Source organism: Abrus precatorius, unplaced genomic scaffold (assembly GCF_003935025.1).
Source record: "Abrus precatorius isolate BTA unplaced genomic scaffold, Abrus_2018 Scaffold8, whole genome shotgun sequence".
NCBI classification, from domain to species: domain Eukaryota; kingdom Viridiplantae; phylum Streptophyta; class Magnoliopsida; order Fabales; family Fabaceae; genus Abrus; species Abrus precatorius.
The window spans coordinates 28,218,327-28,236,884 of record NW_020874428.1 but is presented as its reverse complement, the minus strand read 5'-3'; the positions used below and the strand labels follow the sequence as shown (position 1 = coordinate 28,236,884).

The 18,558-nt window shown below is 32.4% G+C and overlaps 2 protein-coding genes across 10 annotated transcripts in view; one reads left to right on the top strand and one right to left on the bottom strand.

Moving 5' to 3' along the window:
- The first annotated feature begins 1,743 nt into the window (after nt 1-1,743).
- LOC113845950 (prolycopene isomerase, chloroplastic) lies at nt 1,744-6,351 on the top strand. 2 transcript variants are annotated; one of them, XM_027473702.1, is made up of 9 exons: nt 1,816-2,142; nt 2,244-2,354; nt 2,456-2,509; nt 2,594-2,881; nt 3,121-3,312; nt 3,397-3,555; nt 3,885-4,121; nt 4,340-4,578; nt 6,287-6,351. In XM_027473702.1, exons 1-9 carry the CDS (start codon nt 1,822-1,824, stop codon nt 6,303-6,305), a joined length of 1,620 nt encoding a protein of 539 aa, XP_027329503.1. In that variant the 5' UTR covers nt 1,816-1,821; the 3' UTR covers nt 6,306-6,351. The 2 variants fall into 2 exon arrangements, with proteins under 2 accessions (XP_027329502.1, XP_027329503.1); XM_027473701.1 differs by lacking the exon at nt 6,287-6,351 and having other exon boundaries at nt 1,744-2,142; nt 4,340-4,970.
- Nucleotides 6,307-18,558, bottom strand: part of LOC113845948 (DExH-box ATP-dependent RNA helicase DExH7, chloroplastic) — a 32,129-nt gene continuing 19,877 nt past the window's right edge. For 7 of the 8 annotated variants that reach the window (XM_027473696.1, XM_027473692.1, XM_027473695.1 and 4 more), the window contains 7 exons: nt 18,295-18,365; nt 17,276-17,345; nt 13,371-13,463; nt 12,224-12,436; nt 8,985-9,077; nt 6,797-6,919; nt 6,307-6,440 (listed from right to left, as the gene is read on the bottom strand). In XM_027473696.1, coding sequence (XP_027329497.1) covers nt 6,363-6,440; nt 6,797-6,919; nt 8,985-9,077; nt 12,224-12,436; nt 13,371-13,463; nt 17,276-17,345; nt 18,295-18,365 — 741 coding nt within the window. In that variant the 3' untranslated portion in view covers nt 6,307-6,362. Of the gene's footprint in view, nt 6,441-6,796; nt 6,920-8,984; nt 9,078-12,223; nt 12,551-13,370; nt 13,464-17,275; nt 17,346-18,294; nt 18,366-18,558 lie in introns of those variants that run through there. The other variant, XM_027473697.1, reaches the window with a different exon arrangement.

Below are 18,558 nucleotides of genomic sequence, written 5' to 3'. Positions count from 1 at the left end.
TTTAACAATAATCAAATTATCCTAAACAATAGACAATTTTGTAAGGAATAAAGGAGTGATTCATTCATGTTATTGTACCAAGTAGTAATGTTTGCTATGTTTCTTCTGAATTTGAAATGATTACTAGTTAATACTTCTCATAATAATAATAAAAAATTAATAATTTTAATTTTTAATATTTGCTCTCAATATCAAGACCATGTATAATTACAGTTCTAATTCATCATTTTTTGAGTAGCTAAGCATATTCACTAGTTGGGTACCTTTTTAAATTTAATTTTTTTAAAAAATCACTTATTAGGAGTCATTGATATCAAAAAGTTTATTGGACTAAGGAGTATTCATTTGACCTATTTAGTCGAAAAGGTATATAAATTTTCTAAGTTTCACATGTATTTAATCTAAATATCCTTCAAATATAAGTGAGTATCTAAAATATGAATCTACTCTAATTTGTTGCAAAACGATCTTTCACTTTACTATTTAACATACCAAATACAAGAAGACCATTCTTTTGCATGTTGTCATGTGATGTCTTGATACGTGAACTAAATGTTTTTACTAACTATTTCTAAACGTAAGAGTTGTAAAAGTCTACTATGAATGAGTTTATTTTTATTTTTTTTTCAAATTAATCAACACAATTGTTTTAAATAAGAAAGTGTTGATAATTTTTGCTTAAGTTGCACTTCATGCCATGTATTTTAATTTAGGAGGTATATACTTGCTTTCTTATTATATATATATATATATATATATATATATATATAATGTATTGACAATTAAAAGCTTTATAAAATTATAAACTAATTTTGTAAAGACTTTTTTTTATTAACTAGTTAGTAACATGTGTAATATATAAATGCTTTATTTTAAAATATTTTATTATGTTACAAATAACTTTTAAATAATTATTTTATAGAAAATATGCATAAATAATTAATGTAAATAATTTTTATTATGACTTTTAAGAACATATAACCTATAGTGAACTTTGATATTTAATTATTATAAGATTAAGTGCAAGTATGATATTCTATCTAATTTACGATGTATATATTCGTTTTTCTGGTTATATCTTTCTCGAATAAATTGTTTAGTGATTGAAAACTCATGTGAAGTTGCAAACTAATTTTATAAAGACTTCTCTTTTATTAACCAGTTAATAACCCGTGCAATACATGAGTGCTTTATTTTAGAATATTTTATTCTGTTATGAATAACTATTAAATAATTTTTATGAAAAACTATGTATAAAAAATTAATATGAATAATTCTTTTGATTTATAATTTTTAACAATTTATAGCAACTTTGATATTTAAGAATTATATTTAATTATTTTTCAAACTTAAAAATAATTTAAAATTTAAAACAAAATTGAATTAAAAAGCTAAATATTAAATATAAGAAAAGATACATGATAAAATTTAAAAATAATAACACTTAATTAAAAATATTTCACTTAATATAATTCTTTATATCAATATTTATATATAATTTGTGAGTACAAAATCTTAAATAATAAATATTCTATGATAAGGAATAAAATTAAATAAGGAGAATTTTTAAAATTAAAAAATAAAATCTTAATTTAAAAAAAAAAACTTAAAATGATAAAATATAAAACTGACTCATCATCATCACCTTTGATTGGAGAAACACACGAAAGGTTGTAAATGGTTAATCAAAGAATAATATTTGGTTGAAAGAGATATATTGTAACGAATTAAGTTGGCAGTGACGTGGCTAATTTAACGACTACAATTTGAACTGAGGATTAGAAGAGAAGAGAGTTTGCATTTGGCACATAGATAGCAAGCATGGCGGGTGTGGGTTTGTTTCCTAATTTTGTGAGATATAACAGTTCATATCAAAACGCTGTGCCTGCGGATGTGAAGTCGAAGTCGATGTCAAAGTCGAAGTCAGAAGCTGATGTCGTTGTTATTGGGAGTGGCATTGGTGGACTGTGTTGTGCAGCACTTCTGGCAAGATACGAGGAAGATGTGCTTGTTCTGGAAAGCCACGACCAACCCGGTGGTGCTGCCCATTCTTTTCATGTCAAAGGCTACAACTTTGATTCTGGGCCATCTTTATTCTCTGGTTTGCAATCAAGGGGCCCTCAGGCTAATCCCCTGGCACAGGTAATGCAATGTACAAACGAAACCAAAGAAATACAATCATAATTAATAATTCATTTCTTCCTTTTCATGTTTTGAATTTCTTCACCATCCATCTGTTTCAGGTTCTGGATGCGTTGGGCGAGTCTCTTCCATGTGCTTCTTATGATTCATGGATGGTCTACATACCTGAAGGTGAATTCTTGTCGCGCATTGGGCCTACGGAATTTTTCAAGGTGGAATTCAGCCTCAGGCTTATTTGATTTATCTAAATCACTCACTCATTCTTGTTGCAATACCTACTTTCACTGATTTGATTTGTATGTGTTACTTGCAGGACCTTGACAAGTATGCGGGTCCCAATGCTGTAAATGAATGGCAAAAACTTCTAGTGAGTTGTCGCATCCAAATCCCAATTGTGATGTTGCGAATGCAAGCATGTTAAAAAGCTGTTGAACTGTAATTTCTTTGGCAGGATGCTGTACTTCCATTATCCACAGCTGCAATGGGTCTTCCCCCTCTATCTATCCGAGGAGACTTGGGTGTTCTTTCCACTGCTGCAGTTAGATATGCCCCTTCTCTCTTTAGATCCTTTCTTCAGATGGGGCCTCGTGGTGCTCTTGGAGCTACAAAACTTCTCAGACCTTTCTCAGAAATACTTGATGATTTGCAACTGAAAGACCCTTTCATACGCAATTGGATTGACCTTCTCTCTTTCTTGCTTGCTGGGGTCAAGGCTAATGCTATACTCTCGGCAGAGATGGTAACTAACTAGTAACTACACCTCAGATTGTGTACTATTCTTCCACCTATCTCAAATAATTATTGTGACTTATCAATGTCTAACTATTTGTAGATTCGTTTCAGTCCTTAACATCTAAAGCAATAATATAGAAAATTCATGAAACACTGCTGGTTGAAGGCTACGAGTACTAATCTAATGAATCATTTCTTACTGATTTTTATTGATGCCGAAACAATTCTTTTTCCCCAACTTCTCAGGTTTACATGTTTGCAGAATGGTACAAACCAGGATGCTGTCTTGAGTACCCCCTTCATGGAAGTGCAGCTATTGTTGATGCTCTTGTGCGAGGACTAGAGAAATTTGGTGGAAGAATTTCTCTTCAAAGCCACGTGGAAAAGATTGTTGTTGAAAATGACAGAGCCATTGGGGTCAAGCTGAGAAGTGGTCAAGTGAGTATATTTTGATCCATAACGAAAGGCACAATGATGAACTTTAGTTGGATTAAGATTACTGAACATTTATGTATTCTGCAGTTCATAAGCGCTAAAAAGGCTGTTGTAAGCAATGCATCGATGTGGGACACTTTAAAATTGCTACCTGAAGAAGTTGTTCCGAAGTCTTATTCCAATAGGATTAACACGACTCCTCAATGTGATTCATTCATGCATCTCCATTTGGGATTTGATGCTGAGGTTTGCCAATTTGGTGTCTAGTTTTATTTGTTTCTATTGTCTTTCACTTGAAGCAATGCCAAAGTTTTCACGTATTAGGTCAATTCACTTACTGCATTTCAAATAGTTGGTAGTGCATAAAACACTTTCTCCGGTGATTTCTTCACAGGAAATTAGTACATTTCCACTCCTTTTATACCACATAATCTTCTTTAACTCCTTAAAATTGTAGTAGCAGAAGTAATGTCACTTGTGCTGGTTGCATCTTCAAGTTTAAATAGCTATAATCATCCACTGTTTAAACTATTTGAACTGAAATTGATAGCATTTTCCCAATATCTCATTACCAGGGTATACGCAGTGATCTGGGAATTCATCATATAGTTGTAAATGACTGGAAAAGAGGAGTTGATGCCGACCAGAATGTTGTGTTGATATCAGTACCGAGTGTACTTAGTCCTAATCTGGCACCGCTGGGGAAACACGTGTTACATGCTTATATGCCAGGAACTGAACCATTTGAGTTGTGGGAAGGACTTGATCGTAGGAGTTCTGAATACAGAAATCTCAAAGCTGAAAGATCAGAGGTATATGGATCATATAACTACTAACATATCTGTGTGTTTATTTGAGAAAAAAATGGATGTTGCATTTATAACTGTGACAAAGAGGACATAATTAATGTGATTGAAAGCATCATAGACTACACCTTCTACTGATTTTTGTTCTCACAATTTGAGTTTGATTCCAGTGAGGAAAAGAAGAATTTGATCTAGTTTTTCACTTTTATGTTATCGTAAGTCAGGTAATGTGGAGAGCTGTGGAGAGAGCAGTGGGCCCAGGTTTCAGCAGGGAGAAATGTGAGGTGAAGTTAGTTGGAAGTCCACTAACACATGAAAGGTTTCTTCGGAGAAACAGAGGAACATATGGGCCAGCTGTGCAAGCTGGTACAGATACCTTTCCTGGACATTCGACTCCTATCCCTCAGCTTTATTGTTGTGGAGACTCCACCTTTCCTGGCATTGGAGTCCCAGCAGTTGCTGCAAGTGGTGCCATTGTAGCAAATTCGTTAGTCTCAGTATCTCAACATTCCCAGCTGCTAGACGCAATTGGAATATGAATGCAAGAAAAATTATCTTCACGTGCGTGCGCGTCCCCACGCTTGCACAAGGAAGACACAGTTTTTGTACTTCTCATGTAGAAACTTCATCTTGAGCAAGAATTTCTGTTCGGCTTGGCTTGGCTTTGCACATCTAGCATGCTTTGCCTAGCCCTCTTCTTTATCCACTTATCACTTGTGATTGAGTTGTTACCAACTTACCATGCTATATGTAAGTTCATAAATGCTAAACAGAAATTGTGCATTTTGTAGCATTTGCTAACATGATTAAGGTTAAATTTTTTAAAAGGTTAGCAACATATACCAAAATATTTATATTTTTTTTCGCTTTATTTATACAACTATATTAATAGTATTATTCTAGTAAATTAATCTTATTTTAAATGGTAAAATTAAAATTGCTCCCCTCTCTCTTCCACTCATGTTTTCTCTTGTTTACTTTCTAAAACAAAAATTATCGACTCCCAAATCTTTCTTCTTCCTCATTGTCAGTGAAAAAGATAAATATTGAACTACAATAACATATTTTGCAAAAATTTAACAGTCTTCAACTAAGTATCCTTTTTTAGGAGAAATTCATTGATATTTCAAAGTAATCAAGCAATGATTAATTAGTCAAATGTCTACATATTTAATTATAAATAATAAGTATTATTTTATATTAAATATAATTAAATTAAAGAGATAGATTTAAAAAATTTAAAATTAAAATTAAAATTAGAAAATTGAATAGTCAACATAAAAGTTATGGCAGAATAAAAAAGAAACCAATTCCTAAAGACTTTCTTGTTTAAAAACTAGGGCTCCACATTTTATACACAGCATATTTGATATGCGTAATCATTATAAAAGATATAATACAATTTAAGAAAAAAATTGATAAAATTTAACGTCTACTAGATGTTATCAAATGTATAGTTTCACCAGATTTGATTCTCAGGTCAATTGATCACGTCTTACATGTGTTTGCCAATTTAAATTTTAGCCATCAACTAATTTTTAAAGATAGTTAATCATAGAAACATATTTTAACAATTTCTATGAAAAGTGCATAATAATATAATGGAGTAAAATTGTTATCCAAATTATCAAAAGGAAAATAATATATATTGGTGTTTACAGATCAAGTTAGTTTGGGTTTAGATAAAAAAGTCCAAACTAATCAATTGAACAGTTTAAACAAAACCAATTGGATTGAATCAGTTCAATTGATCACATTATCCTGTTCACTTTTTGAGACAGATTCACAACCCCGCCACCACAGGTAGTAGCCTCCCTGGACCAAATTTCAGCAACTGATTTAGCATTTAACAAGGTATTATATAATGTGTATATAGCAAACACACGAGTCACGACAAAAGCAGTTACGACGCGTCCTAAATAAAACTAATGGCCTATGGTTGGATAAAATCTCTGCCTAGCTACAAGAAAAATACGCTATTCCTTCTTTACCATAGAACATAAAGCTAAAGGCATGACCAACGATATAGTTGAACTTCTTGTCAAAATTCGTGATCGATAGTTCAAAGACAGTAAAGAAACATGGTTCAAAAGGGCTTTTCTTTCTTCGGAGGAGAAAGGTCAGCTCCTTTTACTCAACAGAATGACTAGCAGATTACAGCAGGAAGGAATCTGCTTCTTCAATGATTGATTCTTGGAGCAGCTTTAAATTAAAGAAATGATTTAGCTTACATCAGCTGATACTCAATCATTGATGGATGGTTCCTTCTTCCAAAAGCAGAGTGATGATAGATTTAATGATCTCATTATTCAGAACAATGGCATTCTGAAAGGAAACAAAAACCCAATTATTATTCTCATTGTCAAGCAGTCATCGTGTAGCAATGGTATTGATATTACACATTGGAGGGTACAGTTACAGTAGACACTGATGAAACACATTGCAAGTTGATTATATGATTGGCGAATAGAAACTTCAAGTACACATTCAACTAAAACGATTATGAGCATATGGTAGACTTAGACGCATTACAACCACCGAAGAGAAACAATTATGAGCATACAAGAGACCATCCGGTTCAGGATTCAAATACTAAGCATACAAAATAAGAAATGATAGAGCTTCAAGTTATGAAAATTCAAATTATCATTAACTATGGAATTAAAGCTAAAAAAGGGCACCTCCGGTTTTCTAGTAAGTTCCTTCAGAACAGAATTGAGAGCTAATCGCAGCTCCTTGAACAAGACAGCTATCTGGGCAGGTGCACTCAATTTCAACCATCCATCGATTGTCACCAGTCCAGACTATCACATAAAGGAAAGAAAATTAAAAAAAAGAAATGAAATTACACTTTAGAACGAGCAGTTTTAAACAATCTAAGCAAAACTACACTCAATTTATTGCTTGAAACATATCTTGCTAATATAAAGTAGTAATCTAATCTAGTCAAACATTTATATAAGGGGAAGCTGAAATGCTGCCTTTTTCGTCATGTGGATTTTGTTTCTGCCATTTGGCCTACATATTTTGACGTGTACAAATGAATCTGATATCTGGTCAAGTAATAACTTGCCATCTGGCCACTTATGGTTCACCCAGCTTCCATTGAACTCGTCATCTGGTTTCCTATGATTTGCTCCTTTCGGCTAATTGTGATTCTTAATGTAATTTGTATATAGGCTGTAAATTAGGAAAATCCCTAAAATCAAGGGATTACAAGGTAGGATACGGAGATATTTTGTTTCCTTAGTTAGTCTAGAAATCATGCATACATTCTGTATGATATTTAGTTCTAATGAAATATACACAATTCATTTAACTTCAATTTTCTAGAGCTTGCTTGCAGAGTATTTTACAGTTCATGATAAAATTTTGGGATCTCCCATTGTGTCTACTTTGAACTGTGCATGCTCCATTCTTTTGCAATACTTGGAAAGTCCTCTTCTGATAAGGATGTGTCCTCTTTTGTATGATCATTCTCGACCCAGCAAACCAGGAAAATCTTGTCCTAAGTATCGTCACAATGTAGGACACACCATTGATAGGGTGTTTAATCCTTTGAATAACATCCCTCTACGGACTGCCAATGTTGCATACACTGCTCCCTTTGCTGTCTCCGAGTCCTCTGCTCTGACACCTGATCCTTAGACATCTTCTACTGCCTTTGTTGCACACAAAGGTAGTTCTTTTGCAGGCATTTCTCACCCCACATCTCTTGGTCCATGGGTTCTTAACTTTGGGGTCACTGATCATGCTACTAGTAATAAGACATTATTCTCTGATAGATGTAACTAATTGATTGATAGAGACATCTATCATTCTCCACTCTTCCTATTTTGGTTTATTTCTCTGTTGCACCCATGGCTAATGGATTTCAAACACAATCTTCGGGATTTAGTACTGTCCATCTTCTTTCATCTCTCTTAGTTGATAATGTTTTCCATGTTCCTGGGCTTCACTTCACTTATTATCTATTAATTGTCAAAGCCATTCCCTTGACTGTATGGTATCTTTAACAAAAGAGTTTGTTTTCCTATAGGAGGGTCAGGGTTCAGGGAACACTGTTGGTTCCGGATGTGTCTCTCATGGTATTTATCAACTCAATGCTTCTACTCATGTTAGTTCCGTAGTGGACTCCTGATTCAAGCTCAACTAGGTTATCTCAATCTTGCCATCTTTCAAATTGTCTACTTTGTTTTGTGATTTATGTCAATTAGACAGACAAGCTTTTTCCTAGTTTAGATGTTTGAGGTTCTAATCGTACAATGTCAATCATGGGCTCTAGATATTTTGTCAAATTTATTAATGATTATTCTTGATGTACTTGATTATTATCAATGAAAGATAGTTTTGCATTGTTTTCTATTTTTCAATCTATCTTTCATGAAATCAAGACTCAATTTGGTGATTCAATTTACATTTTACATAATATTTCTCTACAATTTTAATCTTTTACTACTTCACATGGTATTCTTCATAAAATATCTTGTGCGTAACCTTTAACGTAAAAATAAACATCTAATTAGTTTTATCTCAAGCAACAATGATTGTTTCAACTGAAAATGATATCTACATTTGACTAAATTAATTATTATAAAAGTACTCAAAACAATATCACTTCATTAATGCTCTCCCTCTTGTTTTTTCAAAGAGATAGATATAACACTAATGGTTTCTAATAAAAAAGATAAATTGAAACAGCATAGTTTTTTCAAGGCTAAATATATTTTGCAATAGAAGGGATACATTACATCATATTGGGTACGCATACACCCTATGAAAATCATATTCATAACTATTTTCATCTTAAAGGTTTATCCTTTTTCCATTGAAAAAACATTTGATTGGGAAAAGAGTAATGTCACGTACCTGATGTTGGACATTGATTGACCCTCCAAACAGTAATATAGAGTATGGAGAAATGACTGAAGTATCTCGAAGGAATATTTTGTTTGTTTCAACCTGTCAATTTCAATAGTAAGCAATGTAAATATAAATAAAAATTTAATAATTGAATAGCAAGTAATTTCATACGAATATACATCATACATGCACAATCATATTTAATGATAACTAGTACATCACACAACCCAAGAACACTTAAGAGATGAAAATAAGAATTGTATGAAACAAGAGTGTGGCTAACACATCATGTCATCCTAGCAAAGCACACAATGGAATTTGAGGGAACTTTTGCAATGTTAAATTTAAGTATTGATGTTTCCTGATATTTAGGAGATTTGTTCCTGATTTTCAGGAATAAACAAAATCCACTAATTTATTTTCTTTGTGCGGCTAGGAGCAGATTCTTTTCATTATTTTGTGAGATCCCATGTATTCTTTCTATAATTACTTTGCACAATTTTAGAGGAAATTATTTCTCTGATTTCTAGGCCTAGATTAGTGTATAGATGTTTGCCTACATACCTATTTATATCACTGCCTTGAAATCAAACATTAAGTTGTGAAATAAGATCTTTTCTTATATGACATTTTAAAGTCTACTATAAATATGGCTAAATAAGATTTTATTAAAACTAAAAAATCTCCACCTTACGAACTAGCTTTTGGTGTTAAGTTAGACTTAAATTTCAAATTTAACATGGTATTATAGTTTATCATAGATCTTACATTGGGTCATCCTTGAATGAAAAAAAAAAAAATAAAATAATTCCCACGAACTTTTCTAATGCAATTAACTTGGCCCCATGGATTTCCCAGTGTAACTTTGTCTTGTAACTTTCCTATTGCTACCTACCTGGTCCCACTGCTTATCCAATGTAGTATTTAAAAAAAAGTCCTACACTCTAGATGTTCAATCTTGAGCATGAAAGAGTGTGTTGAAGTCTCACATCACTTCATGAGCTAACATTTAGGGTTGAATTAGGCTTTAGGTCCAATTCAACAACATCAAAGTTCAATTTGATCCATTCTTGATTTCAAATAATATCATTGGTCCACCCAAAGAGGCTTACAACTAACAAGCAGTGTCCAAACCAAAGACTGGTGGTCTCCTTCCATAACTAGCTCAATTGAAAGAAGTATGTAATGGACATCATATATGCAACAACATTGATGGGTATCAAACTTGTTGATACCTCTATCGATCTTAATGTCAAATTTCTGCCGAGTTAGGAGGAACCACTTTCAGATACAAAAAACTATAAAGAAGACTGACTTATGAACTACACCATCTAACAGTTACTTGTCCACACATATCCTTTGGAGTTAGTGCAGCAAATCACTTTCTTAGCTCTCCATGTCAAGGAAATCGGTTATAGTAATTTGCATCCTAAAGTAATATGTGGGAGAAATCTTGGAACAAGACCACTTCCAAAGGTTCAAGAAGTGTGATTATAAAACATTCTACTATTGTGGAAGAACGTGCAAATAACATTCAATTGTATTTTTGTTTGGTCTTCCACTGTTTGAAGAACCCGTCCTTTTGCAAGTTGATTATGGATATTGAAAATGAGCGTAGGTAAAGAAATAATGATTGAAAAACAGAATGAACTAGTCATTTTACAGATTAATTATGAATACTGAAAATGAGTATATTGTGCCTTTTGTAACAAGAAGTGTGATTACAAAACATTCTTCCAAAGGTGAAATGTCTGCAAAGTGTTGTATTTGTTCAGTCATTTTACAGTGAAAGCTTCACTATTTCACAAACTATTAGAAATCAATTCTTTAGGATAAGGCCTATGCAATTTAGGAGCAAGTATAAACCTTATGCCTCCTTCCATATTCCATAAGCTAGGTTTGGGGAATGCTCACTCTTTCACTTATCCTAAGGCATAATTGTAGATGTTTTATTGAAAGTGAATAAATTTATATTCTTTGCTGACTTTGTAATATGAGATATGGAGGAAGATAGCAAAGTTCTTATCAACTTAAGGAGACCATTCCTTGCTACTGGTAAGACTTTAATTGTTGTGTAGAAAGATGAGCTTACTATGTGGGAACAAGACAAAGAAGTAACTTTTAACATCTTTTAAGCAATGAAATTCCGGCAAGAATTTGAAAAATGTTCCTTTTTTAATTTCAGTATTTAAAGAGACCTATTCCAAAGTCCAAACACTTGCTAGCTTTATTGTTAGTAACTCATCAAAGTAGGGAAGATATAGCTGACACTATGGTTCTTAAATATTTGCACCAACTTGATACTGGAGCTAGACTTTCTAAGAATCCAAGATTTGAGCCACTAGAATTACCTTCTACTACAGTAGGGATAAAGCCTTCAACTAAAAAATCCCCTCAGTTAGAACTCAAGCCACTTCCTAGTCATTTGTGTTTTGCTTACTTAGGAACGGCTTCTACTCAACCTGTAATCATTTCTTTCTCTTTCACTACTGATAAGAGGACAACCTGCTGTGAGTCTTTTGCCAATTCAAGTTAGCTATTGGATGGACAATCCTTGACATTTGTGGCATTTGCCCTTCTATTTGCATGCATAAAATTTTATTGGAGGGCCAAAAATCATTAGTAGAGCATCAATGCAGATTAAAACCCATTATGATGGAGCGGTAAAGAAGGAAATCATCATGTGGCTTGATGTAGGTATCATACATCCAATCTTTGATAGTTCATGAGTCTCCCCAGTTCAGTGTGTTCCTAAAGAGAGAGGAATTACAGCAGTTGCTAGCTGCGAGAATATGCATGAATTGTATAAAGCTGAATAATGTAACTTGCAAGGATCACTTACCAACATACTTTCTAGGCCTAGATTAACGTACAGTTATTGATCTAATTCCCTATTTATACCGTTGCCTTGTAAACAAACATCAAGCTGTGAAATACACTTTTTTTCCTACATTAAAATTATAAGAAACTAGAACTACACATGGGCGTTTTTCAAGAAATAACATTCAATATTTCTGAAGTTCAAAGTTACCAACTTTTCTCTAGGTCAAAGGGGTAGCAATGAGTTTGTTACAGTAATTTTATATTCATAAATACATATATATCATAATATTAAAATGATTTCAAAGCAACAGTTTGGATAAACAAATATTAAAGTGGCAATAAATTTCCAAATTATTAGTGAGAAGAAACATTTCATGCTAAAAAAGAGTTGGCAAACTTCTGCAGAAAAACTAATCACAAACCTTTTCAAGGAAAACAAGAAAGGGGTAATGAAATGCTTTTGTGTTACTGTTGATAGAAGAAGGGTGGATATGAACCTCTCTTCTTCCATCAAACCAGACTCTATGACCAGAATTTGCAGAGCTAGAAGACTGCTTAAGGCTGGTGAGAGCTGCTGCAACAATGCCTTGTTCACTGGCTGCTATGTTGGGGTATAAACCCGCACATAGTATAGCCTGCAAGAGTACACTTAAGAGTTCTTGGCATGTAAAAAGAATGGACAATGATATTTGCACATCAGTTTTCTACCACTTTTCTGACTGTTAACAGGAAAGGAACTGATCCCTGTACTGAAAAAATTATATAAATGGAAAATGGTGATATAGCACACAAATGATGTGCCCAACTAGAATTTCCCAAACAAACAAAAGGGTTAATCTTTCAGATGAAATGTAACAAGAACTATGATTATTACAGTTATATATGGGAGACAGAACCAAAGAAAAAAAATTTAAGTGAGAAGCAAAGAGAAATCCAAAGAAATACAAAGATTCTAATTTTTATGGCATGTTCCAATAAAAATTAAGAAAACAGAATGGAAGACACAACATGCTTCTATTTTGCAGATCTTGGGCCCAAGCATTCCAATTCAGCAGTAAAATGGTTAGTCATCTCCATCCCTAAATTTAATTGCTACTCTCCATTCAATATAAGCTACAGAACAATGTTCAAAGTTCAGATTTAAATTGTGCGATTAATTGGAAGGATATAACTGAAAATATCCTTCAAATCTTGTGACAAATAATGTCTTTGATGTATTTGCATCCATTGAGTATCAAGATTCAGAAAATAAAAAGTAGAAGTACAAAAGTAAAACAATGCACCATATTGTTATACTTGAAAAGTGACTATGAAAAACAATTGAGAAAAAGTTATGGCACAGACTCACACAGCACAATATAAAGTGATGGAAATGACAACATGAACTAAACATGACGTTCAGAACAGAAACAAGCGCCTAGATCAAGAGAATCACTGATCAGATTGTACACTAGGAGTTACGTGAAGTAAAGAAAGTCAAAGCAAATGTAAAGAATATCAGCTAAAAGGTTAGAAAAAATGAAGCAAGCATTGCCTAAATGTTACAACCAAGTTATATACAAAATTTACCTTGAGAATCGATGGATGATGAGCATATATATTAAATGGTTGTGATGCATTAGAAAGCCAACTGTCAAGGTTCCCCGTCTTTTTTCCATCCATCTGATATGGCCCAGATGATGTATCAAGAAAAAAATAAAATTAGAAATAGAGCATTCCCACATAATCATGACAAAATTTTTACAACTCCAAAGAATTAAAACGAGCAACATACACGGACAAGTAACATATAAGAGGTCCACTGAAATTTGATGCAAAATTCTACATATCTTGTGTTTTATTTCAAATGATTATTATTTGATTTTTGTTAAATATATTTAATTTTTTATCCTTCCTATGAATTTTATGTTTTTATTTTAATTTTCAGATATAATCTCACTTTCTGGCATTTTGTCTTGCTGCAAATTCATGTAAGCCTCCATGAAAGGCTTGAGGTTTGGTGTTAAACTTTGTGATTTCAACGTGTAATTCCATTCAACTTCTCAATCTCTCTTTCTCTTCTCTAGAATCTTGAATATAGTTGAAAATAAGGGTAAAGGAAGTAGAATATTATTTTATGATATATTCTGCTGTCAACTTATAGGAGCTAATCTGTCTAAATAAGAAAAATTATAAATTACAAGGAGAATAAAAAATAAATTAAATCTGTCCCTAAGAAAAAGAAATAAATCTGTAATGAATAGAAATAATCAATGTTATCAATGACAGAAACCTAAAAAAATGTCATAAAGTTATGGCAGCCGTCATAATAGGTTATGATGGATATAATAAAATATATAAAAAATATTATAGATCACAAAAAATGATAGAATAGAATTAACTCAAAATATATGTAGCATAACTTATAATTCAAAACATAATTTAATACAAAATATGTAGCCATCAAATGTCAAGTTAACAATAAAAACAAAAATTATCAATTTAATCCTCTTTTTCAACTCCAATGTAATCATCTTCTTTCTCATCCACTAAAACATATCCCTCGTCCTCGTCTCCCTCAGATTAATTTGTAATTCATCTTCTGTTTCTTTCGACGTCTTTTCATCTTTTAATTCTTCAACATCATGATTATCTTCAATTATCATTTTCTCTTTACTTTTTGCTATTAAACATGCCTTGATCTTGAAAACTTTTGTAGCTTTGATAATAATACCACTTGATAGGCTAGTATATGTTCTAGGCTCTCTTAATCCAGAAGCTTCATAAACAGTTGCCAAATTTAAAGTGTCCTCACCATAAAAAACTAAATCATTTTTAGCATCCTCATCATGAGCATCATCATTCATCTCTCCAACCAACCACTCATTACACTCATCAATGTCATTAAGTGTAATTCAATCAATTACATCTTTAAGATTGTAATGTTTTTCGAGTTGTTAATTATATTTCACATAAACCAAGTCATGTAATTTTTTATGATCAATCCTATTCTTCTTTTTGAATGAATCTGCAATGTAAGTGTAATTAAAAAAGTAGTAATTAGTTTATTTCTAATTATTAGAAGAAAGTACTAGCTTGAGAGATGAGAAATTACTTGCCCAAAAACACTCCCAGTTGTGTTCATATTCAAATACATTACATGTCAATCTCAAAATTTTGATAGTTAGTTGCTGCAAATGTGGAGCTGAATGTCCATACATTCTACACCATTGAACTATAAAATAAAAAATAAATAATAACTTTAAAGGTAAGGTTTTGACTATTAAGGGCAGTTATTCCAACTGACTTTCCCGACTTGTTCACATTCACCGAATAGATCTTTGTCCTAGTCCTATAAAATCAAAAATAAATAATAACTTTAAAGATAAGGTTTTGACTATTAATTAACTTAAAATTAAAATATTAAAGTTTTTGATTAATTACCAAGAACAATGTTTTTTTTTGTGATTTTGCAAAGTCGAACTCAAATAGACCACTACCACTCTTATATATTGGTAATTCAAATAGTATTCTTTGTTGCACATCTCGACTTGGCACCAACCTCTTGATACAATCCATTCGTAACCTCCATATCAACCAAACGTAACACACATATAAGAGAAGCCATGATTTTGAAAGTATATACCACACTATTCCAAAATACAAAATTTAATACAATTTGCTACTTACTTCTCTTTAAGTTCTTTTGACAATTTGTTTTTACACCCCAACTAAGAAGTAAACATCTTTCTAAGATTTACTTTTTCTTGATGAAGTCTTTCTAATAATAGAAAAGAAATTACAAATATTGTAACTAAATGTTTTACTAATTCTCTCTTGTTTGTAAAAGTTCTCTACAAACTCAAGGTAATTGAATGATTGTAAATAAAGTCAACAACAAATATTCTCCTTTGAATTGTCTTATTTATCAAAGGAAGCTTTCTAATATCTTCAAGCATAAAATCAATGCAATGAATTGCACAAAGAGTCCAATAAAGATATGGTCTTTTTGCTTCCAACATCTTAACAGTAAAGACATAATTGCTTCCATTATCTGTTATTACTTGTACAACTTTATCTTTACTCTCTTCCACAAGAGCATCAAGCATCTCAAATAATTTTTCGTCGATTTTTATAAAATTAGAACATCAATGGACCTCACAAACATAGTCCTAGCAAGAGAGTTGGCCAAGAAATTAATCAAACATTTCTGCCTTTGATCGGTCCATGCATCTGGCATGATGGAACAGTCATATTTGTTCCATTGCTCCTTGTGATCTTTCATAAAAGAATCCGTATATTCTAACTCTTTATTAAGAAGTGAAATTCGAATATCATGATAACTTAGAGTTGATAAATTTAGACCGAAAACACCAAAAACACCAACAACTGTCAGCATTCTAAAAGCTCTTTCTTTTAACAAGGTTAAAGGAAAGGCCAACTTGATACCAAAATCGAGCTATGCATTGATAGATACTTGCCTTGGCTTCTTCATCACAAACTTCTCTTATATTTACTTGTCTCAATTTTAACTTTTTCCTTTTTTCAATCGAACTTTCTAGCTTTCTACAATACAAATCCATTTACCCTTTTTGATTACCCATGACAATACTATGTGTTTGGGTATCCTACTCATCCTCACTTTTATCATAGTTTATACTTTCAAAGCTTCTCACATTTGGATCTCAAAGTTGTTGACTCTTTTTATCTTTTTGATATATCTTAATCTCTTTTCTAACTTTTTCTAAATATTTGGAACAAGCTTTCACGTTACCCTTCTTTCCAATCAAATGTTTCACTGCGGTAATTCTAGCACTCATAAGCATATTTTTTGTATCAACCTCTTTCAACGAATAAGCATATTTTCATCTCGAGTCAGAACGATTAAAGCTCTTGAAAAATTTGATAAAGATTCTTGTTGAGCCATGTTAAGAAAAGCTAAAATAAAGAAAAAAAATTTTGAGGAAAAATAGAGAAAAAATAGACGTGGGAGAGGGAAAATTTGAAAGATGGAAAGGGCAAAACTAAAATGAAGAAAATAAAGAAAAAATTGCAAGAGAGGGAAAAACAAAAAAAAAAATGAGGTCACCAGAAATGGAGGTTGAAGTTACCGAAGATGGAGAAGTCGCCGAAAATAGAGAACAGAACAATGACACCCAGCAGAACAAATAACAGATTGGAAAAGAGAGACACTTCAGCAAAATGCAGAACGAGGTCGGATAAGAGAGATAGATTGGAGACAAGAGATAAATAAGACAAGAGAGAGAGCTAAGATGAGGAGGAAGTGTTTTTTAGTGACAAAGAGGGCAAGTACCTTAAGTTTTCCTGCGTGGGTCAACTTCTGGACCGGGTCAGGTTTGGGCCCAACCCATGCAAAATGCCATTTTTCAAGGTTTTTTGCCATGACAGCCGTTACTGCCATGTGCGAGGGACCATTATTGGTTACTCGTCCTATAACAGAAACATTACTTTAAAGAACAAGAGAGCCAACAAACCTGATAATCTTTCGGGAGATTGATGAGACCAATGTCAGCTATCAAAGTTCCAAACTGTATCCTCATCTCCCTGACATATCAAATAAACAAGGGGCATAAAAAGAGTTGATAAAAAAAAAATACAATTTACTAACAGAAGATTGGATTAACATGCCTTTGGTTAACATGAATAGGTATTAAGAGTTGGAAGATCCAAATAAGCTAAACATTAAAAAATCATTAATATATAACCTCTATCCATTTCTTTGAAGATACCACTATTGTATAAGTTTAAAACATCTTTAATATATAACACCGAATGTGCAGGGTACTGGATGCCTATGATGGGATTTGGAAAAAGGGAATTCAGTTATAAGGAGAGGAGAGAAGTGAGCCAGGGAGAGAAAAACTCATGAGGAATTCAACATTGGGCTTGGGCAAGGAAACTGTAGTTTCTTGAGTGCTATTTTCCAACAATACCAAGACATTTTCTGGCTATTCTTTACAGCTTTTTTCCAATGACTGATCACTCTATTCTCAATTTTCCTTATCTACTTTGACTTTCTTCTTTTCTCTTATGTTTTTCTTCTCTGAACCCCTTCATGTCTTTAATTTGGGTTTTAATTTTGTATTCTTCAGCATATATATATGTATAGCATAATTTATATTGGGTGTATTTTAAACTTTAGAATAGTGGCCATCCTACTATAGTGTTTTGGGGGTCGGCCGCTCTATGCTTCTATATAGGAGTGACTACTATGGGTCAAACTAGAGAGCTCTAGTACCAACTCAAAACTGATTTTATTATTGTCGCCTAAGAAAAGGCTCACGTGGTAAACAAATATATACATAATATACAGCAATGTAAAAACGCTAATATGAGAGATTGATATAACATTGCAGCCATGTCCTTTTTAATCTAAGCAAAACTACAGAAACAAGGAATAATTATAATATCAGTTACAATCAAAATTGAGATAAAATAACATTAAGGTAGCAGAACTGTCACTTGAATAAGATACAGACAAAATAAAGAATACCTTATCATAAACATTACAGAGCTGCTCAAAAAAAATGAATTGCAGAATTTCTGTGCAGCCTTAGTTCCTTTCTGCAGATTTAAATACATAAAGCAATTAAAACATGTTCCGAAAGAACACCATACTATAAAATATACCACACAAATATGACAGTTTCTACAGATAAATGTATATAATTTACATTCTTACAACTTACAGTTGAGTATATCCAACACTAAGTCCTTATCATAATCATAATAAGCAATAGTATATGCCTCAACCAAG

What these genes read in the sequence shown, in the direction of transcription:
- LOC113845950 (XM_027473701.1), top strand. Translation starts at nt 1,822, where the DNA reads ATGGCGGGTGTGGGTTTGTTTCCTAATTTTGTGAGATATAACAGTTCA. An exon ending in TCAAGCTGAGAAGTGGTCAA is followed by an intron (nt 3,313 to 3,396) that starts GTGAGTATATTT and finishes TGTATTCTGCAG; the next exon opens with TTCATAAGCGCTAAAAAGGC. An exon ending in TCAAAGCTGAAAGATCAGAG is followed by an intron (nt 4,122 to 4,339) that starts GTATATGGATCA and finishes ATCGTAAGTCAG; the next exon opens with GTAATGTGGAGAGCTGTGGA.